The sequence below is a fragment of the Equus caballus genome, chromosome 24 (genome assembly GCF_041296265.1).
Source record: "Equus caballus isolate H_3958 breed thoroughbred chromosome 24, TB-T2T, whole genome shotgun sequence".
NCBI lineage: Eukaryota > Metazoa > Chordata > Mammalia > Perissodactyla > Equidae > Equus > Equus caballus.
In genome coordinates, this window is record NC_091707.1 from 29,986,458 (window position 1) to 30,010,000 (window position 23,543).

The 23,543-nt window shown below is 34.9% G+C and overlaps 1 protein-coding gene across 12 annotated transcripts in view; it reads left to right on the forward strand.

Moving 5' to 3' along the window:
* PCNX1 (pecanex 1) overlaps positions 1–23,543 on the forward strand; it is a 177,421-nt gene that overhangs the window by 59,923 nt on the left and 93,955 nt on the right. For 4 of the 12 annotated variants that reach the window (XM_023628020.2, XM_070249686.1, XM_023628021.2 and 1 more), the window contains exon 6: positions 2,681–4,387. In XM_023628020.2, coding sequence (XP_023483788.1) covers positions 2,681–4,387 — 1,707 coding nt within the window. Of the gene's footprint in view, positions 1–2,680; positions 4,388–15,131; positions 15,265–20,958; positions 21,144–23,543 lie in introns of all 12 variants that reach the window. The other 8 variants (XM_023628012.2, XM_023628016.2, XM_023628014.2 and 5 more) reach the window with 4 other exon arrangements.

The window sequence follows — 23,543 nt, forward strand, 5'->3', positions numbered from 1 at the left end:
TATAGATAGAATTATGTGGCTTTTTGTGTCTGAGTTTGTTCACTTAGAATGTTGTAACATGTATCAGGACTTTAAATATGGTGTGTTGCTTTTAACATTCCTACAAACACACGCACATATACCCTTTAGTATTCTTTTTAACTCTTACAGATTAGAATCATACTTGTTATACAGTGCTGTCTTTTTCATTTGGGTATTTTCTCGTATTATTGCATAATCTTTTAAAACATTTTTAGTTCCTGCATGGTGTCATTCATAGAAAGTATAATTTATTCAACCTCTTTTTTTAATGGACATTATTATATTTTTTATGTTTTAAGAAGTTTTATAACAACCTGAGATGAACAACTTCTTGCTAAGATCTTATATACATATCTGATTTTACCCTTTAGCAGCAACTTGTAGGAATAGATTACTGATGATGAGTGAATACACTGTTTGAAGGCTTTCGGCCGTATCACCAGATTGCTTTAGTTTTGCCAGTTTGCCATACCAAGAGCAGTATGTGAGCATGCCTTTCTTATCCTAACACTGCTAGTGGTAAGCACTGAAAAAAGTGTAATTATGTGAAAAATAGTATTTGTCTGTGTTGGTTTGAGCCTGTCTTTGACTATATTGCTACCAGTAAGAAAAATGTCTGAGAAAGTGTATTTACTTGAAAATTTCCTGAAACCACCTAAAGTTCTTCCTGACAAAATTAAACTTTTTTAATAGTATATTTATTTAGCAACATTGAAAAAAGTGCATATATTAAAGTTTGACTGTCTTTTAAAATGAAAAACTTAAATTTCTGTTCTGTTAATGTCTTAGAAGGGAGTTGGTTTTGACCATTAGCGTTTTTTAAAGTCTTTTGTTGTATATTAGAATTAGTGATTTTCAGCTACTTGTTTCAGTTAAGTTTTTGTTCTGTAAAATTCATAACCTTGAAATATGAATATTGCACCATTGCATAATTATTAGAGTTTTTAGAAATAACTTTATAATTTAATACTACAAAAAAGTAAATACAGTGCTAACTTTTAAATTTTAGTATTTAGAGAATGTAAGAACCCAAGTGCAGTGGGAGCTGTTTTGAACAAATGATAAAGAACATGGATTTTACTCATCTTGAAGACTTTAAAACATCAGATAAAGCCTAATAGGTCATTTATAAATCACAATTTGTAAGGTATTCTAGAGGCTGTCACTAAGTTTTTAATTCCTTAGACCTAACTAGATTTAGATTTTTTTTAAAGTACATAAACATTTCCAGTAGTTCATTCTTATTTTATATTAATCTTAGGGGAAAATGTATTCTTTTATTGTTAAGACTTTACTGGGAAGAGTCTGGCTTATTACAGAATCTTTTTTTTTTTGTTAAGGTTATGAAAGTTAGCATCCTTGTGAAATTACAGTTGTACATCATTATTAGTCATGTTGTAGGTACACCACTTCACCCCTAGTGCCCTCCCCCACCCCCCTTTCCTCTAGCAACCGCCGATCAGTTCTCTTTGTCCATATGTTAACTACCACCTATGAGTGGAGTCATACAGAGTTCGTCTTTCTCTGTCTGGCTTATTTCACTCAACATAATACCCTCAAGGTCTATCCATGTTGTTGTGAATGGGACGACTTTGTCCTTTTTTATGGCTGAGTAGTAAAGAATCCTTTTTTTTTTTTTGCACAGTTATGACAATAAGACAATAATTTTTCTTTTTATTGAACTAACAGCAGAGTCAGTCATTCTTCTTGTCTGTCAAAGAGTATTAAAAAATCAGCTATCGCGCGGTTTGGTTGTCATGCTATATTTCAAGATAAATTACAATGTAGGTAGGTAGGTAGATGGATTTAGTTATATCTACATACATAGTGTATATGGTAACTCCAGTCACCAATCACTGCCCTAAATGGAGGGTTAAAGGAGTGGTCTTTACAGGGAGAGGGGGATATGTATTTTTTTCATGAGGCATTTTATAATTGTTGCATCAATGGTGAAAGAGAAAATACAATATTTTACCCTGTAATTATTGTTTTAATCTTTTCAACCATTATGAACAGCAAGATATTTTAAGCATTATATCGTATCTTGTTTAGGCATTGGTCAGCCTTTCAGGTGTTTTTCTGTTTCTGATTACTCTAGGTTATTGTTAATTTGTAAAGTGATCATATCATTTTTTCAAAAAGATTTTTGTGTTGTTTTAGTGAGGTAAAGTACTGATCTCTACTGTTAATTGTGCCAGGCATTGTGTAAACAGTGTGTGTCATTATCTCAGTTGTTCCATGGTACATACTACTCAGGGAGACTGGTATCGTATTTACAGATGAGGAAGCAGAGGTTTAGAAAGGTAACCCAAGGTCATGCAGTAAGTTTGAGACAGAGCTCACATAAAAGTCTAGGTCCATTTTAAATATAATCCTTTGTTGCCTCTTATTTTATTGTTGCTAGTCTATAGAACTTTTTCTGAGGCCAGTCGAAGGTTTGAAAGTTCAGTTCATTCCATTAGTAGAATGCTTTCTTTGTGCAGCTGTGAAATAGAAACCAGCTCTTGCGAATGACTGGCTGACTGTTATTCAGTGAACTGCTTGAGAAATTGTTTATACTTGATTTACTGTATAACGCTGTGAATTCTTTCCATTGTTAAGTGGTAGAAAAGCAGATCATAGATTTGTGTTAACATTTCCAAATATGTGTTTGAAACAGATTTGGCAACTGATCGCAAGCTCTTCCGTCTGGTCTCCAATGATTCCTTCATCTCCATTCAGCCTTCCTTATCCTCTTGTGGACAGGACTTACCAAGGGACTTCAGTGACAAAGTGAGCCTGCCAGGTCATAGCCACCACCACCACGTCGAGCAGTCTCTGTCCAGTGCCTGTGACACAGAAGTAGCTTCTCTCGTCCCCTTACATTCACACTCTTACAGGAAAGATCACCGGCCGAGAGGCGTACCACGGACTTCTAGCTCTGCTGTGGCTTTTCCAGACACTTCATTGAATGACTTCCCTCTCTATCAGCAAAGACGTGGTTTAGATCCAGTTAGTGAGTTAGAATCTTCCAAGCCTCATTCTGGATCCAAAGAATCCTTGGTGGAAAATTCTTGTTTATCTGGGGAGTTTCAGCTTATTGGTGAGCTGAAAAACAGTAATTCTCAACCACCTACAAAAAGTGGAAAGAGCAAAGCTTTGAAAGCAGACAAAAGCATGGACAGCTTGAGGAGCCTGAGCACGCGGAGTAGTGGGTCAACAGAGAGCTACTGCAGTGGAACGGACCGTGACACTAACAGTACTGTCAGCAGCTATAAAAGTGAACAGACCAGCTCAACTCACATAGAGAGCATCTTGTCAGAGCATGAGGAGTCTCCTAAAGTAGGGAAGAAAAGTGGTAGGAAAAAAGAGTGCTGTGCTGACGCAGACGACAAGAGTAGCTGTGCCAGTGACAAAAGGACTAGTAGTGAAAAGACTGTTTTGGAAGTGTGTACAAATAGTGGGGTTCAAGAGGCCAAGGATTCTAATACTTCTGATAACATGCTCAATCAGAGAGGTCTCAGCACCTCCGCATCTGAAGAAGCCAATAAAAATCCCCATGCAAATGAGTTCACTTCACAGGGGGACAGACCACTTGGGAAAACTGCCGAAAACAAAGAGGAGCAGAGTGATAAGTCAGCTGTTTCCGTGGACTCAAAAGTTGGTAAAGACATTGGTGGAAAGCAAAAAGAAGGGGATGTACGACCTAAATCTTCTAGCTTAATCCACCGGACAGCCTCCGCCCATAAGTCAGGGAGGAGACGGACAGGAAAAAAACGGGCCAGCAGTTTTGATTCAAGTCGGCATAGGGACTACGTTTCCTTTCGAGGTGTTTCTGGTACCAAGCCACATAGTGCTATATTCTGTCATGATGAGGACTCTAGTGACCAGAGTGACTTGAGCAGAGCTTCAAGTGTCCAGTCTGCTCACCAGTTCAGCAGTGATAGCTCTTCTAGCACCACTTCTCATTCGTGTCAGTCTCCCGAGGGCAGATGCAGTGCTCTCAAGACCAAACACATCCCTAAAGAAAGGGGCACTGACTCGGAGCACGCACACAAAACCCACTTGGGTCCTGAAGGAACTGGCAAAAAGCGGACAGCACGTCGGACTTCCAGCACAAATAGTGCCAAGACTCGGGCCCGAGTGTTGAGCCTAGACAGTGGCACGGTAGCATGTTTGAATGACTCCAGTAGGCTAATGGCGCCCGAAAGTATAAAACCCTTAACCACTTCAAAATCAGATCTCGAGGCCAAAGAGGGAGAGGTGCTAGATGAGCTATCTTTATTGGGACGGGCTTCCCAGTTAGAGACAGTCACTCGATCTAGGAATAGCTTGCCAAGCCAGGTTGCATTTCCTGAAGGTGAAGAGCAAGATGCAGTCAGTGGAGGTAAGTAAATTACAGGAAGAAATTTCCCCAAGAGTCACAACAATTTTTGGTTCTTTTGATCAGGGTAGTACTTATTAAAGTATACTTTGTGTTTATATCCCCCCTTCCACGATGTTATCAAAACAAACTTTCTTCCGTGAGGAAGGACATGGTTATCTTAGGAAAGGTTTTGATATGAATACCAAGAAAATATTTTTTTCAGTTGTATTATTTGGATATATCAATTTGTTCTTGATGGCATTCACCTTTTCTAAGCCAGTTGCCCCTTTAATGTTTTACCAGGAATAACAAAAATTGGTCCTCTTCCTTCTCTGTACAACAGTAGCAGCAACAGAATATAGAATTTTATTAGGGCACCAAACCATTTTTCGTCGTCTCTTATGCAGTGTGTGCCACTGAACTTTCAGAATTAGATCACTCAACCTGTTATATAAGATTTTTCCAAATATTACTTTAGTTCTGTGTACTTTGAGAACTTGTGGCTTTTGTCTGAACTTTTGTCTGTCTCTTTGGTTTTATTTCTTGCTTACTCAAGTTTCAGGCATTAACATTTTAATATTTTTCTTTAACTTCACACTTACAGTTTATTAAATTGACACTTGTAATTTATATTGCCACTTAATATGCATTAATGTAAATATGATGCTCCCTATGATAACAGTGGTGGTGTTTTGGTTAAAGTAATAGCTTATTTATTTCAGGTTTATGGGAAATTGTGCAAAATTCAATGGGTGATTCTATATTGTCAGCGTGTTGTGGCCATTTTATTTCAGAGTTGTTTCTAGCGCTTTCCTCCTACCCAGAATAGTTTGTTTATTCTGTTTACTACAGAATCTGATTCTTGAGCAGAATCAGATGAAGTCTGTTGCTGGCACTGTAGCTTTTTTACCCTCTAGCCCAGTCCCTTCATTCAAGCTTCTGTCTTTAAAGTTTCTAGTCTGTAGGTGTAGTAACGTTCAGTCTCTTACTGAAAGTTAAGCTGAGTATTTTGTGTATATAAACATTCTGAAACATAAGGGACGTGCTTTTTCTCTCAAAGAATTCTAGTTTCACCTAGAGTATTTTAAAAGTCCATATTGTGGTAAACATTCTCTTGTTTCTTTTGGAATAGTTTCTAACAAAGAGTAATTTCTAATAAGAATGCAGAAAAGCATCTTTAGTACCTAAGGAAGAATATAGTCTATCAAACTTAAATATTAAGAACTGATTATACCTGAAGTGATTATAAACATTTGGTGACAATATAGTAATTAAAATTCCCTTGAGTCTGTGATGTGATTATCATTCTGTTTTTTGTAAAAGATTTGAAATGCCTTTAGTGATTTCTCATGCAAATCATTTCAATATGTTCATGACATGCAAGAAACTCTTGGGTTTTAGTTTAATTTTTAAAGTTGCATTAAAATAAATTTTAAGAGTGAACGTGCTGTGATAGGAAAATATTGCTGTTCTAAAAATTGTTGAAATGTAAATAGGAAAAAACTGTGTGCAAGAGCTATGGTAAATCTTCATGTCTTCGTGTTTGAGATGTCACTTCCTTTTCACAGGGAATGTGGAGTGTTCTGTTCTTCAGGAAAAGTCATGTGGAAGGTCTTATTTGCTTCTCGTTGCAGATCTTTGACCCAGATGAGCCTCATTTTTCCAGAGTCCAGCTTTGCTTTCATTTATTTGTGTTCTTATCTTTAAAAAACAAACCGTTCACTATTACTAAGAAACAAACAATGAACTAAAAATTTCCATGCACTCTGATGGAATAAATATAATAGTCTCTGGGCTGTTAAAAAACATTTTTTGCCAAAGGAAGGCATCATAGGGGCTGTTTTTATTTGAGCTTCACTGTGTTTAGAATAAAAATGAGAGCAAAACTAAACTGCTTAAATGTGTTGAGGATTTATAATTAGTTGATTTTTATCACATTTTATTAGAGATTTGTTTGTGGAAGATTGGAGGTAGCGGGAGGGGATGTGTTTTGGTTGTCATTATTTAAAAATTACGTAGACTCTCAAATACTTGGTAAAGATTTCTTTATATTAGCATTAATTGTTATGGTCCTTTCTGTCAATTTAGGAGAAATTTTTTGGTCTGTCTGTTCTACCTTACATACTGTACTCCTGAAATATGTCAATAAAACAGAGGATGCTGCTTGACCATTCATATGCCTAGATATAAACCATAAATAGATCTTACCGTAATGAATTTAGGGGTGTTGATGACTTCTCCAACAATTTCTGCTCGTTTTATTTTTAAGCCGAATGGTGTTGGTAGTGTGGAAGGATGGAATTTAGGAAATGTGCTTTAAAGTACTAAAGTAAAATCCTCTAAAATAGGAATAATCTAACATAGTGACGTGTCATCCACTCTTGTTAGTATATGGGCTCCACTGTGGTCGTGACTCTGGGGAGGCTGCTTACCTTCTTAAACCTTAGCTTCCTCATCATAAAATGGAAGTGATGATAGTGTCTATCTCATAGGGTTGTTGTGAGGATTAAAGGAATTAGTAGATGTGAAATGTTTAGAACAGTGCCTGGCACATAGTAAATCCTTAATAGTACTGGCATTTCTATTATACAGGCCAGTTTGTTATGCTACTCAAATGTATCCTGTCCTTAAAGTAGAAGAAAATGATTAAAAATAGAAATATATTAGATTTTCATTGTACCATTGTGAAGCTCGACAATAGTAAAAACAAGAATAATATCTGAATTCCTAATTTCTTACATAATACCAACAGAAAACCATTTTTATTAACATCTAATCTAGTAATGTGGACTTTGATCTTATTTTGGCAGCAATGTGACATATAACTTACATTTTGATATTCAGTCATGTAACAAGTGATTTTTTTTTTGAGGAAGATTAGCCCTGAGCTAACATCCGCCGCCAATCCTCCTCTTTTTGCTGAGGAAGACTGGCCCTGAGCTAACATCCGTGCCCATCTTCCTCTCCTTTATATGTGGGATGCCTGCCACAGCATGGCTTGACAAGTGTTGCATAGGTCTGTGCCTGGGATCCAAACTGGTTGTGAACCCCAGACTGCTGAAGCAGCATATGTGAACTTAACTGCTGCACCACCAGGCCAGCCCCACAAGTGATTATTTTTATAGGACTTCTCACCATTAATCAAGTACTTTTGGTTAAAATTGGATTTCATCAAATAATGTTCTAGAAAAAAAGTTTTAGATTCAAACTGACGCATTTTCTTGTTGATCTCTGGTTTTGCATTTAATTTTTCTTTTATAATTATAAAGCGTATCTTTAATAATTTATGACTAATATTTTAAGAATAAAAAAGTACAGACAAGTTATATATGATAGAAAAGTGTTTTGTTTTCTAGCCTGTATTACTTTTAAAAATTCATTTTCTTTTGGGTTGCTTAAACTTACTGCATGAGTCAGCAGATTATAAAGAAGAACTAGAATGGAAAGGTTTATGTTTGGTCTATTATTCTTTGTATTTTTTTCTGAATTTCTTAACCTCTGGTTTTCTGTTTGAGAAAATTATTTTAAATATAATGTTTGGGTCACTCTTCCATAAGCATGAAATCCTATTATAATATTTTTGTGTTGGGAACCAAAGATAGTCTTTTGTTGAGGGAATATTACTTTATTCAAAGAAAAGCCAAATCTCAATAATTTATGAGAGTTTCTGCCATACATGTAACTTCAAGGCCGGCTATTTTGAACCCAAGTATCACTGAACTTTAGAAAGAAAAGACGAAGACCACAGAACAGACAAGAACATGTGAATTAAAGCTTTTGTACCTTACTAAATAGGGGGTCTCTAAATTCTTCTTCTTTTTTTTTTTAAAGATTGGTGCCTGAGCTAACAACCGTTGCCAATCTTTTTTCTTTTTTTCTTGCTTTATCTCCCCAAATCACCCAAGTACATAGTTGTATATTTTAGTTGTGGGTCCTTCTAGTTGTGGTATGTGGGATGCCACCTCAGCATGACCTAATGAGCAGTGCCGTGTCTGTGCCCAGGATCCAAACTGGTGAAACCCTGGGCCGCAGAAGTGGAGCGCACGAACTTAACCACTCAGCCACAGGGCCGGCCCCTCTAAATTCTAAGAAATTAATTTCCTGATGCTCCAGTCCACATGGCAAGTTAGAAGACGTAAATTAGTAAAAGGGGGGGAGGGGTGCTTGCAGATGCTAAAATAATGACAGCCGCAGGACTACACTGCTAACACGAAATGGGAAGCCGGAGCAACCATACAAACCAAAGCAAAAATCACAACTGGCTGGGGTCATTAAATGCAGGGGCAAATTGACTTGTTAATGTTGATAGTGTTCAGGGACACCGTAGTATCATAACTTGATGCTGTAGTACAGCATAATGCGGTAATAAATGTATATGTGACTGATGCAGATTCATTAAGGAAAGATTCTCTTAGTCTATACTGAGAAGAAAGCTCAGACATGTAAAATCAAATTTAATGAGAATGCTCATTAAATGTAGTAAACAAGTTTGGCTGCTTCAGTTACTTGGAAAAATTGTCTTTTCTTGAAACATATCAAGAAAAGAGGTATTTTATTGATAAGATATATAAGAGTTTGTCTGTACAATTCCCAAAATCAGGCTATGCCTGATTTTGTATGGTAGGAGCAGATATAGTAGTTTTCTTTCTAGCAGTGGTGAAGTTCTGGATAAGGAATCAAACAGTTACATTTTAATACTGTCTCTAATTACTAACTGGGGATTATAGCAAGCCATTAAATCGGTGCCTCAGTTTCCTCAGTTGTAAAACAAGGCTAGTAACTGTGTAGGCCTGTCTCACAGTTAACTGTCAGACTCTAATGAGGTGAAATATGTAAAAGTGCTGTGGAAATTGTAGATTTATTATGAAAACGAGTACACTAATGCCTTTTAGTCATTTGTGAGGAAGTTTCTCTTTTCAAATGTATGTCACTTCACATATGTATTCACTAATCACCTCTTTTTAGATGAATCTCCTGAAAATAGATACAAAATTTGTTTCTAAGTGCAATTTTCTGCTAGAGATTCTGTATCTTTCACCCTATTTGCAAAGAATTAAAAGAGATTGGGGAGGCCGGCCCCATGGCCGAGTGAGTAGGTTCGCACACTCCGCTTCGGCAGCCCAGGGTTTCACTGGTTCAGATCCTGCGTGCGGACATGGCACATCTCATCAAGCCATGCTGAGGCGGCATCCCACATGCCACAACTAGGAGGACCCACAACTAAAATATACAACTATGTGCTGGGGGGATTTGGGGAGAAAAAGCAGGAAAAAAAAAGATTGGCAACAGTTGTTAGCTCAGGTGCCAATCTTTAAAAACAAAAAGATTAGGAACTACCTGTGAAAGTAAAACTGTATCGTTTAGGAACTGTTCTTGTGAATTATGACTCTAGAGTATCATTTAATTTCTTGAAACCATTTCGTCTACCCAACTGTATTTGTTTGGCTGCCTGGGATTGTGGAAAATATCAATAAGGATGTGCAAATTCTTTTTTTTTTTTTTTTGAGGAAGATTAGCCCTGAGCTAACTACTGCCAATCCTCCTCTTTTTTTTTTTTCTGAAGAAGGCTGGCCCTGAGCTAACATCTGTGCCCATCTTCCTCTTCTTTATATGTGGGATGCCTACCACAGCATGGTGTGCCAAGTGGTGCCATGTCCACACCCGGGATCTGAACCGGTGAACCCTGGGCCACCGAGAAGTAAAACGTGCAAACTTAACCGCCAAGCCACCAGGCCGGCCCTGGATGTGCAAATTCTCTTTGTCTCAAGACACAGCTAATAGTTTTGTTGTTTGCTGTTGTTTGTTGCTTTAATTGTCAAAATGTCGAGTGGTCCTTTAAAATGTTTTCACAGATGGAAATTATTTTAACTCAGAAGGAACACTTAAGAGTCGTGCAGTAGGTTCTCATTGTTCTTTGGCCTCCCAGAAAATGACGCTTATAAGTATTTGTTTCTATATTAGAACAAAATCTTTGCATGCTGGTGTTAGCATCATCCTTGGCAGACATGGAAAGTAAGAAAGGGAAAAGATGTTTAGGTAAAATGGATTTCATGCCTAGACTAAAATATTTCTTTTAAGATTTTTTTTGCAAAATCATTTCAATGTTCATTTCTTCATATAACTTGTATTCTTAAGTAAACAGTTTTTATCTTGAGGAATATTTCAGTGTATTTCAGAATGTTTGTATATATCTTTTATTTTTCTGATGTGTATATATACACTTACTTGTTTCGTATTTTCCCCTTCTTTCTTTAGAGTCTCATTTCCTAATAGCATTTGCTTCTAATCTGTTTGAGGTGCCAAAAGACACACGTTTATTTTCGTGATCTTTCCAAATTTACTCCTTTTTTCCTACAATAAACACTCCCCACTGAAAATAACTTTTCTTGAGCACTTTCCTCTGTCTAAATTTTTATTAATTCCTTTAATATCAAATGAGCTTCACAAGAGGCCAGCCATAGCAGTACGTAACAACTAGAAAGTAACTTCTTACATATGAATCCTTTCATTAAGCAATCAGTTGTATGATTGACATCATTTTTAAGTGGCATCTTTTTCTGTACATATTTATGTTCATAACTCACCCCCCCCTTTTTTTGGTGAGGAAGATTGGCCCTGAGCTAACATCTACTGCCAATTTTCCTCTTTTTGCTTGAGGAGTGTTGACCCTGAGCTAACATCTGTGGCAGTCTTCCTCTATTTTGTATGTAGGACACTGCCACAGCATGGCTTGATGAGCAATGTGTGGGTCCACACCCACAATCCACACTCTCGAGCCCTGGGCTGCTGAAGTGGAGCATGTGAACTTAACCACTATGTCACCGGCCCAGTCCCCATAACTTTGAAATTTTTGAGATAAAATACAGACAACCCTTACCTCCCACCTCACCGAATTTTGCTCTTTTGTGCATCCCAGCCATCCTGAGATTATGCTAGTGCCTTTAATGCTTTCCCTGTTCTCATTCACAGAGTAAAACAAACTGATAGTCTGTTGTTTCAATACCCCCATATAAAAATAAATAGTTGCACTAAAATAATTCAGTATAGAATGCTTAGAATTTTTCTCAACTCGTTGAAGTAAATGGGAAGTAGCACCTGAGGTGGGAGGTGTGTATTGTGGGTTTTGTGGTTTTTTTGGATCTTTTGAAATAGATCAGATCACAACTGTCTAACATGTCTTAGGATATCTGTGCCTTGTGCGTGAATTGCCCTTAGGCACCCAGTAAATGTTTAAACTTAACTGATGTGTCACTACCTCAGAAGTAAAGAGCTAAATTATCTGAAGTTCTCTCTTAAATTTACTATGATCGTAATAGTCTCTTGAAGTTTTCTTAATGCAAAGAAATGATTAGGAAGTCAAGACTCTTGTAATTAAAAATAAAAGCTAAAAAATTCACAGTTGTCTAAATAAATGTCCTTGAAAGTATTTTCTATCTGTCTTCTCATTCATGGTTTTTGAACCACAGATTGTGGGGGTTTTTCTCTTTTACCTACACATTCATAAAATTTAGTTGTACCTAGAGTACACATCACTATTTGCATTTTATGCTCTTATTATTATACTAGTTAATTTCATTTTTTTTCAGGAGATATTAGGTTTTAAGCAATGTCAACTTCAAAACCAAATTTTTAAGTGTTTTCTCCCTCCTGTCTAGCTCCCTAGTTAAAAGATTTTGTTTTGTTTTCTTTCTCTTATAAGTTAAAGGAATCAAAAATATTGCAGTTGGATTGCAGAAGTGAATTTTCATCAAATGTGGCTAAAATTTATGTGACTGAATATACTTACAGCAAATTATTTTAAGCTTTAAAGACGCTTTTCTTTTGTTGGCTCTAAGAGAACTTGGCCCCCTCTGGGCCCTATTCCAAATAGAAATGTCCTGTAGAAGCAGCACATTCCCAAGGGGCGTGGTTTAGTCTTGTTTGTTGTGACCATAAATCATAGCGTAGTGTTTTCAGTTGAATGTGCGATACTAGCTACTGTTAAAGTAATTGCTATAGCAAACATTGAAAATTTTTTTAGCATTAGATATTTATACCTGATAACATAGGGAGTAATCATAATTTTAATACATTGTTCAGTGGATGTCTCAACTTTCACCTTGATATGTTTCCAAAACTATTTTATTAAGAAAGTAAGTAGGGTTAACATGTATTTATTTTGCAGATAACAAAATATAAATGGTGTATTAATAGCAAAAAATAATGTGTTTTCTGAGGAAGCCAAAGAATGTTTTGACTGTAAATGGACACTGTAGTTTGCCTTTTCATCCCATGGAATAACTAGCTTTTACTTAAAATTGGTACCATTAAGTCTTCAGTAGAAAGAAGATCATAAAGAAAACAGTTTCCTGTTTCCCTTCTTCCAATGCTCAGTATTCAGTTATCACTTACTACTTTTTTTCCAAATCCTTCTGAATAATTTTAGTACATTTCATGGATTATATTATATCTATCCATTGTATCTAGGTAAATTTTGCTCTGTTATTTTGGTTGAACCAAAATAACTAAAACTAGAGAGAATGTTTGAAAGTTTCCTAATGAAGTGAATTGACCTGTAAATTTTGCAGTAGTTTGTTACGATGATAGAAAAGAAATTTTCAATGTAAGTTCACAAAATAAATCTTGAGTTGAGTTTTAAAAGAGTGATTTTAAATTCCATAACGTGAGTTAACCTTACTGATGTCTAAGAACCGTTAATAGGTATACCAGTCACTCATCTAAGTTTTCATTTCTTTCTTCATGTGGCTTGTTTTCTCTTTCATCCAATGACTGCCCTGCTAATACATGTTTTCTCCTTTGTGACAGTGCTGGTTGCAGTTTCTTTTTATTGAGGTTATGGTTGTCGGAAATAGGCAAAGAACACAATATACTTTGCAGATTCTGGTGACAGAAGGGAATCCTTGACTTCCTAGATCAGCACTGTCCAACACAACATTCCATGATGATGGAAATGTTCTGTATCTGTGTTGTCCAGTAATGGTAGCCGCTAGCCGCATGTAGCTGTTGAGCACTTGAAATGTGGTTCATGAATTTGGTGAACTGAATTTTTAGTTTTATGTAATTTTAGTTAATTTAAATAGCCGCATGTAAGTAGTGGCTACCATGTTGGACAGCACGATTCTAGATGACCAGATTCAATCAGCATCATCTGTTTTCACAGATCATATATAATTTTTGCGTACGTGAGCTTTTACATCACAACAGCTTTTTCACATTTAAAGGAATTTTCAGTATATCTTTATAAAGCTGGAGAAAAAGAAAAAGGAATATTAGCTTAAGGAGTCAAGTTTGATTTGGATCCAAAGCCCCAAAACCTAATTCTTATTTAGTTGCCTAACTTTAGACTGTCTCTGTAGTGTGTAAGCTGAAAAAGAAGTAATGTAAATAAAGTGTCTGTAATTCGTGACTTAGACTTCTTACTGGCAGAAGTTAGCCAGATGGATGAAATAATTCTTTGCTTGTCGTTCCTTCAATAAAAGAAAACAACGTCTAAATATGACACAGAAGTCGGTGCTTTCTGGAGGTAGGCCCTGTATTTCTAATCGTTACAGATTAAATGCACAAAAAATACTCACTGGTGCAACCTGGGGAGGGGATAAAAATGTACACACTTAAAAGAATACTTTGTTTATTAAAATCAACATTCAGATTGATGGAATTGGCTATTGTTAAACAGAATAATGATTTGAGAATTTGTAATGCTTTTAAAATGTCAGAGAGGCTTGCAATAGGACTGAAATCTAAATATAACATTCTTGATTTTGTAATCTGTTTCATGCTTACTAAAAAAAGCACAAATTTTAAGATGTTTGGAAAGAATGTTTCTGTACTAAGTTGTTTTGTCTTTATTTATATTAGAATCAAAATGCCCTTTCTTAAACTCTAAATGATTACTAAAATATTTAGATCACTAGGAAACAATTGTTTTAAATTCAAATGAATAAATATTTTGCATTTTGTTTTAGAAACTCAAATAAGTTAATTAGTGTGGTTTTATAAAATTTTATGTAATTCTATTAAGCTGTTGTGACTATCTCGTTGTGTGGTACTTGGTTTTAGTTTGTACTGTATTGCTTTTGGATTATGAGTTTCTTTACTTGCCGTTTTGCTGGTATTTGCTTCCTAATGCTGAGGGAACTTGTGCTGGGGGCATAGAATTGAATAGAGTTTGATGGCAGCAAACTACTTCACAGTTAAGATGTATTCATGCTATCTTGAATTGAACATTTAAAAAACTAGTTGTGCAACCTAGCAATCATTGGGTCCATTTCATGTTGCCAAAGGTGTGGCACAGGGTAGTGTGGGATAAACTTACTGCCTTACTCCCCAGCATCAGAAGTGAAGTACTGTCATTGCTACTTTTACCGTTCTCATGAGAGTAAGAAACTAATGCCCCATTCCTATTAGTCTAACAAATACTGTGCTTTTAAGACTGACAATTAAAGGAGGAATAGAGGAATTATAGGACTAAATAAATGAGGCCTTTAGAAAAATATTTAAAACAACAGAGTTCTTAAAATAGGAAATTGAGGTTGAAGAGATGATGAAGCCAGATAGTAGATCAAAAACATTATTTTTAAAGAAACAATTATCTTTACATAAACGACACATACTTGTGTATTCCCTGATATGTATGAAAATGATTTGGCTCAATTAGACTAGTTCTCTTTACCTTTAAGGGTGGGAAATCGAGGGAGAGACAGGCTCAGCTGCTAGGTACATCTCTGACTAGGCTCCGATTTGACCTAAGTCTGTCTTGATGCAGCAGCACAGGCCAGCGAGGAGGCGGTGGCATTTCGCCGTGAACGCAGCACATTTAGGCGCCAGGCAGTGCGGCGCCGGCACAATGCAGGGAGTAACCCTACCCCTCCTACATTGCTCATCGGATCACCCCTAAGGTATGGTATTTTAAAATTCCACCATGCTTAGCCTGCATGTAACAGACCTTCTAACCTGTTCTGTCAGTCTCAAGAAAGCATTGAAATAGCTTTGTTTTTGTTTTTCTTCCAGTTTCTCTCCTATGCTTTTAAGCTCTTTAGGCTTTCTTTGCATGCGACCTATTGCATTATGCATGCCTTATGTTGCGTTATTTAAACAAAATGATCAGCTTGGTTAAGTCAATTTTAAGTTGTAAAAATCAGTTTAGGGCAGTTACAGAAATGTAAATAGAGGCTTTAGGTCAGCATTTCATTTTTTTTCCTACTCCAAATTAATATTAATGCAACATCTTTCCCAACATCTTGATAGTATTTAATATGAATATGAACTGAATGGTCAACTTGTTGAGGAATAACAGATAATTGACCTCAGCTTGATAAGCCGGTTTGATTATTTTATTTCACTAAAATATATGTTTTATTTTGTATTGCTTAAAAATTAGTATCTTATTTCATAATCACCAGGACCTAGTAAATAACACAGAACTAAAATATTTAATTTATGGTAAAGTATGACTAATTGAATATATATATATATATACTTCTAAGTACATCTTTGTTGAATTTTTCAACCTCTATAGTGTACTGAACAAAAAATATTTTAATTTTTTCCAATATTCCTAATTAAGAAAGCATCTATTTATAATATTGGAAATAATTTTCCATTGAAATTTTAATAAGTGTTTTATTCTCAGTTGTGTCAAATCTAATGAGTGTATGTCTTGAATTAGAAATATAAAAATCTATTAAAAAAATTTGTGCTTTGAGCCAGCACTAGCCCTGATGGCCTAGTGGTTAAAGTTCGGCGCTCTTGCTTCTTCAGCAGCCTGGGTTCATTTCCCGGTCACAGAACCATGCCACCCGTCTGTCAGTTGCCATGCTGTGGTGGTGGCTCACAGAGAAGAACTAGAGGCACTTACAGCTAGGTGTACAACCATGCACTGGGGCTTTGGGGAGGAAAAAAAAAGGGACTAAGATTGGCAACTGATGTTAGCTCAGGCTGACTCTTTCCCTGTAAAAAAAAACAAAACAAAAATTTGTGCTTTAATTTCTTTTAAGAATACAAAAACAGTTTACATGTGCTTTCTTAAGCAAGTGTGTATATTGTCCCATATACTTTTATTAATCTCTGTGTCCAAAATCACCATTATCCAAATTATTTCCCTACATTTTAATTTGAAATTCAAAACGATGAGCATTTACAGCTGTTGAATTCATGATAGTTTGGAAGAGTTTAACCCCTTCTCTTATAAAATCTTGTTCTTTTTATATTCCCCTGGAATTTAAGAACTTGATTGTTTTTCTGGATTTTATGTTATAATCAGGAACTTCATCTTTTGTAGGTCATGTTCCTAATTAATCCTGCAGTAATAGGTAATTCTATAAAAAGTAGTCTGGATTAGTTAAACCAATATTTAAAATGTAAAAATGAGAAGGCAGCAATTAAAAGAATCATGTGGTGTAGAAACCTTTGCTTTTTGTGAGCCCACCTCTGCTCTCTCTTTTCTACCTCTTTTGCTTTGCTCCCTGAAGTAACTTTTCTTTCTGCTGATGGATTTGGGATGTAGTCCCAACATGCAGAAAGGGCTTAGCATTTCATTTTACTTTTGCTGTTTTGTGTTTTCTAACCTCTTCTTTCTTTGCCCCTTGAATAATTCTTGCCATAGATATCTTTACTTTCCAGTTCACTCCATATTGATATTTTATAATCATTTTTTAACCTTCTCTTTTTAGTCTTTAAAAATTCTTTTATTCTTTGCTATAAATGAGGCTGCTGGATCCCACTCACCAAACAAATGTAGACAAATTAGTTTTTTTCTCTGCCTGGTGGAATATTAAAGAACTGAGTTCTAACTCCAGCCAATCATGTAGGATTTCTCCATGTTTTTGTAGGGTTTTAAATATATCAACACTCAAATGAGGATATGGTGTGAAACTCATTTATAAAGGGCTCACCTTAGAATTCTTGGAAACTAGATTTCCAGTAGTCAACATGTAGATTTTTAGAGGTTTCCAGTTACAAAGGTTGCATTTATCTTAAATAGCTGACTTCATCATGGGTGCACTGAGATAAAATGTAGGTGTGAGGAACTGGGAGAACCACCAGTGTAATAAAACCTTCTTTTTTAATTGCAAAAATAATCAGGTAAAGTATATTGGTATTAATTCTGAGTGTGAGTTACATAATAATAATCTCATCTTTAATTAAATATGGGATGACATGGTCATGCAGAACTTGAAAAACTTGTTTGTCAAAAAGAAATGGAATAGATGTGGTAGTACTTTAATTACAATTACTCTATAGATACTAGTAAAACCTACTAACTTAGTTTAAACTTTAATAAATAGTTTAAGTAATTGGCAGTCTAAAAAGCAACTTGGTAAAATATATGTCTCCAGGGATTGAGAGTGAATCATCAGATTTCCTCACAAAGAGAATTTGTATGTATTTTTTATACTTGTTAGAATATCCTGTTTCAGAATTAGTTTTAAAAGTTTTTTTTCATTGTTAGCCTTGTAGGTCGGTTTTGTAGGTCCTTGCTAGCTCTTCCCAATTACTAGAGATAAAAGCAAAGACGAATATTTGCAAATTTTATAATACTGATGTTAAGAGTTCTGTATTTATATCACCCTAAATGTGATATCTTTTAGAACTCTAGTTATTGGACTGGAATGAAAAGAAATCAATGGTGCATTTTGGAGAAGGGAAAAAGCTGTAGTGTATTCTTATATTTATTTTTTTAAATATCGTTAGATTGAAAGATCTGTAATTAAATGAGGTTATCATAATAACTGAGGGTCCATGATTAGGACTCCATAGGGATCGTTTTGTGATGCTCAGGAATGAATCCCTCAGATATTGGATGTTCGTGCAGTCTGTTCAAGACACTCTGAATATTCTCTGGCGTCTGGAGATTCCTAGCAGTAGTATGATCGTACGCCTAGAGTTTACTTTTTAATTAGGGAGAGTCATACAGAGATAACTAACAGTATAAGGCAGGATGTGACAAATACTAAAAAAGTGGTACAGGGGAAGGAAAGACCAAGACTATTATATTTTTCTATCATTTAAATTAGAAATGTTAATTAGAAAGATTGCATGTCAGTGATGCTTTTGATAGCGATGGTTATAGACCTAAATTTCTACCTTTCCTTTTGATGCGTTATAAAATAGTCACTACCTTTTCTCAAGCTGGTAGTTCTGATATATAATTGGTACTGTAAAAAAGGATTAATTCTTGTCAAGTATTAGTTAGCTTAAGGTGAAGTACAGCCCTCCAGAAATAGCTTTTCTAAGAATTTCTGCAAAAATCTCAGGCTTTTTCGTTGTTGTTGAAGGATTTTGAAAACAGGAATTCAAGGGACATAAAAATTTTATGACTAACTTTTGATGTTCAAAAACTTTACATTTAAACCACATAGATTTTGGCTATTTCCTTTGTTTCTTTATTCTGGAGTTGATTTTTATGCATTGCCTACTATTTTGAAAACCTTTTTGTATATTTGGAGATGTTGAAGATTAGTATATTCTCAAATATGTTCACATTAAAATATATCTAACTGCCGTTTAACACCCTTATGACTTTAAGTGAAGAAATTGATAGAAAATTTGAGTATATATTCTTAAAATTCTTTTGTCTTCTGAACCTGAAAGGACGTAGTACTTGAACTACTCAGAATGTTCTCTTGTGAAATTGGTCATTTTGGAAGGTTTGTGGATAAGTTAGATAGCTTCTGAGGAAGACTAACAGACTTATTATATATGTACAGAAGATGCAGATGTATTTGATTATATTAGTTCCCAAGACCAGATCTATGTCTATTGTACAAAGATTCATCTAGTCCAAAGAAGTTATTAAATGAATATTTTTGTAGTTATGGCTTAAAAAAATAATGCCAGTAAGCATTGACAAGTCAACATTTTGCAGACCTGGTTTTTATGTATGTTGCATACATCCCCATACTTTATTTAGAGTATATGCTTTTCATTGGCTTTAAAAGAAGCCTGAAAAATAAACGTTCCAGGTAGTGGTGATTAATAGAACTGTCTGTGGTGGTGGAAATATTCTATTACCTGTGCTGGCCAATATGGTAGACACTGACTACTAGCTTCCGCCCACTCTGGTAACTTTTAGCTGTGGTCCCATTAGCTGTGTTGCATGGCTATTGAGCACTTGAAATATGGATGGTGACTAAGGAACTAAAAGTTTAGTTCTTTAAAAATAGTCATGTGTGGCTGCTGTATCAGGCAGTGTAGTTCCAGAGTGTATTCTGTTGCCATAACCACAGGCTTAAGCAATAATATGCAGTATTTTTTACTTAGTCTTTTATTTCATGGTTATTTCAAATTACAGCTCTCTTCACAGTTTGTGGAAGATGAGTTTGTTCTTTCATTGGCATCAGAGAAACCATTGTAATGAATTCAGAGGATTAGAGAGAAGCTGATACTCATGAAAGTGATAAAGTAACTGAATGAGGCCATCCTAAGTAGCATTCTTTTTTTTTTTCCCTGAAAGGTCTAGTAATTTTAGTGACAGAATGCAGAGTTTTATTGAACATCATGTAGAAAATGACATAAAATAATTATACTAAGAATGTTTTCATGAGTTTCATCAGTTTAAATTTGGGTATTATACCAAGAACATTAAAATTTGCAGTGTTTAAAAATATATATAAAATAAAAAAGTTAAGAAAATAATAGTTTTTTAATTTTAGGTAATTTGGATAATTTTTATAAAAAATTTTAATCAATAATAAATTTATAATCACAAAATACTAAGTATTTAGAAAATTTAGAAAAGACTAATTTCCCTTGAAAAATTACTGGTTTCCAAATTATTTTTAAAATTTTCTAAAAGGATCAGTCCTTGTTAGTGAAACTCTTATAGATTGGAGAAGGTAATAAAATTGTTAAGGAAACATAGTTCTTGTTTGTTAACTGACGCCTTCTGTATAAAGCCTGAGGCTGTGTTTCAGAAGTCTGTAGGCTTTTCACGGAAGAACACTCTATGCATGTAGTGTGTATTCATGACTTACACCAGCATCCCGCAGTCAGTTGAGTTTCACTTGGTTGAGTGACTGTTTTTCTGTTTCTCTTGCACTAGTTTGTGATTTTCTTTTGATTCAAAATTGTCATCTTGGTTGCATTTGATAAAAATTCTTTTCCTTTCAAGTACTTAGAAATCTTGTTTAATTGTGAATTTGAGATGCCAGAATATTTGAAATAACAATTCTAGAATTGTTATTACAAGGTTATGAATAAAAATGCAGATAGAATAAAAAATAGGATTTATCAGTTGGGGACCAGCTACAACCCACATATATTTAATGTACTCGTGGTTCTTCTCTGCTTCTTTCTTTTTACTTATACTAGAACTTTGTTGACTTTGGCTTGAGGTGGAAAAAAGTCTCAGATTGATTGCTTTATATATACATTAACTATTTACTGCATTTGTCACCACGAATCAGATTTCTAAAGACCAGAAGATTTAAGCTGGCAGTATAATCTGTATATTTTACAAAGTTTCTTGGCTCTATCTTAGGTTATGTTGAAAAAGGTTTTTTTAAAAATCAGTTTTCTGTATTGACTTCATTCTAGCTGTTGTTTTCTCTTTTCTTCCCTGTAATGTCTCCCCAATCCATGTTTTTTCCTAGCCTTCAAGATGGTCAGCAAAGCCAGCAGTCCACAGCCCAGGTCAAAGTCCAGTCCCGCCCCCCTTCCCAGGCTGCAGTGCTCAGTGCTAGTGCCTCCTTGCTGGTGAGAAATGGGAGTGTCCACTTAGAAGCATCACATGACAATGCATCTGCTGTAGGCGGCAGCAGTTTGCACGATGAACTGGGTATGCAGGCCTTATGTAATCTTGGTGATACAAAACTTTAATCAGCAGATAATGGGTAACAGTGATTGCAATTCTTTCTTGAGAGAGTTTCGTTTGGGGACTAAGTGTAAGAGCACTTTTCATAGAATTTGCCCTGTGTGCAAGGAAGACTTGACTTTTGCTTTTCCCTTTTCTGTTCTTTGTACTCATTCTACATTTTCTTTTGAGCATGTTCATTATTAATAGGTAGTTAAAAGTATTAATAAATGTTCATGCTTCAGTATTCTCTTATAATTATTTGGGCAGTTCTGTTATTTCTTGGCACTTGTACCATGTGGGAAAATGTTGATTTTTAAAAAAATTATTTTCATTAAACCTTAACTTCCTTCAGTTAATCTGAATGTGCTGCAGGAAAGGCAAAAATACTTTCTAATGATCTGTTACTGTAGAATCTGTATTTCTTTTTAGGTATTCTATATTTCACTTCAGTCTTCATCACCTGAAGCAGGACCTACTATAATTCTAAATGCAGTACTCAGCGGACGTCATGGCTGTATGCTAATATCAAATAATAACTTTGTAAAGTTTTTGCTTTTTCCTGTTTATACACCTATAAGTATAAATATAAGTTATTAATTAGTTAATTCCTAGAGGGGTGGTATAGTTTAAAACCTCAGTGATGCATATCCATTCAAATATCTGTTTTGTGCGTTAAAGACAGTATTTTATACTGCTTTAGTTTTTATATCTTTGTACAGTTCAGCTTCCGTGTGCTCAGAATGCAGATTAATAACAATTTAAGTAAATATACTGAAGAATAAAATCTTTTTCAGAAATACACATTTGAAAGCATTGCATTAGCTCACCCTGATTTTGTTTATCCATGTTATATCTGCCTTTCATTTATAAAGATGATAATCCAGTTAATGCTTTGACTAGAAGGATGTGTGGTATAAGGTACCCAAATTAGGTGTAATAAAGTTTCATATGCTATTTATTTTTTACTCTTTTCCCAATTTGTAAAAATCCTTAGTTACAGAGAGATATTAATAAGTATTAGATATGCATATTGATGAAAATAATCATCTTTAATCAAATCTTCTAGAAACTTGAAAATGGTCATCTAAGCTATTTGTAACATTAGAATGTGTGGCGATTTCTAAGTAAAATGAGAAGGCAATAAAACATTTTAATTTCAGAGTGCCTTTGCTTTTGGGTTTGTAGTTTGAAGAGGCCAGGGAGTTTGTAAGGAGGGTGCTTGAGAGAGAGTGAGTAAGGTAGACTTCAGTTTAGTTACTGTCTAAACAGTGATGCTTTTTTAGTTGCAAATATGTTCAGTTAATAGTATCTTTTCATTGATATTTCTCTCACGTTAACCGAAAGTTTCTATAAACAGAGGACTTTTCAATTTGTGCATATAAAATTACAATCACTGTCACCACTGCCCGTTGGGTTTATGGTAGTAGATTAGCTAAAATAAAAAGCTTAATTTTGATCCATTTTGGATTTTTAGACTTTTGTCAAATCAAGCATAAAATGAAACAGATGATTTTCCTTTATAATCATTTCCTCTATTAATTTGCTCAAAAAACCTCTAAACAAGCTTTAACTGTAAAGTCTTATCCTAAATCCACATGGAAATTATTGAAGATACGTACATATGAACTGTAATGACAGTTCTGAAGATAAGACTCTTCTGATTGGAAGTGACTTGAGCATCCACTGGTGAATATTCAGGATACCCTCTTGAAATTTGGATTATAACTTTTGTGTTAACTGCCTGCTGATAGCTAGTTCTTGGCCTGTGGTAGCTGAATGCTGCCGAATTAAATGCCTGGTAATAATTAGCACAAAACAAGCAAGCAATTGACAGTGTGTTCTTGTTCCATAGCACGTGAAGTTGGCCAAACAAGATTCTGAAAATGAACTGCAGCTGAACATAAAGGAATTGATAGAGATACTGATTTTTATAATATATTCCACTAGATTATTTTTTTTGCATGTTTAGTTTTCTATGTGATTTTAATTGACGGTAGTAAGGTAATTTTCTGTGAATGAATTTGGGTATTGTATACTCAAATATGTTAAAGTTAGCCATGATATTTCCTAGAAGTATGGAGTATTTACAAAGGATTGCTTCCTTCCAAATTTAACTTCTTCAACTGAAAATTTTTAACTGTACAATTTTTACATGTGAAAATGTATACATATACATATTTATATAAAACACTCATACATATGTATACACACTTATACACATATAGACACTCAAACTTACATATATGTACACTCATACATATGCATGTTTGAGTCCATATAAATGTTTGTATACGTACACATATATATGTGGTAGTTATGTGTTTACTTCTAAACTAAGAAATAGCCTTTTTTGGATTAAAGGAAACGTGCAGTCAGGCATTG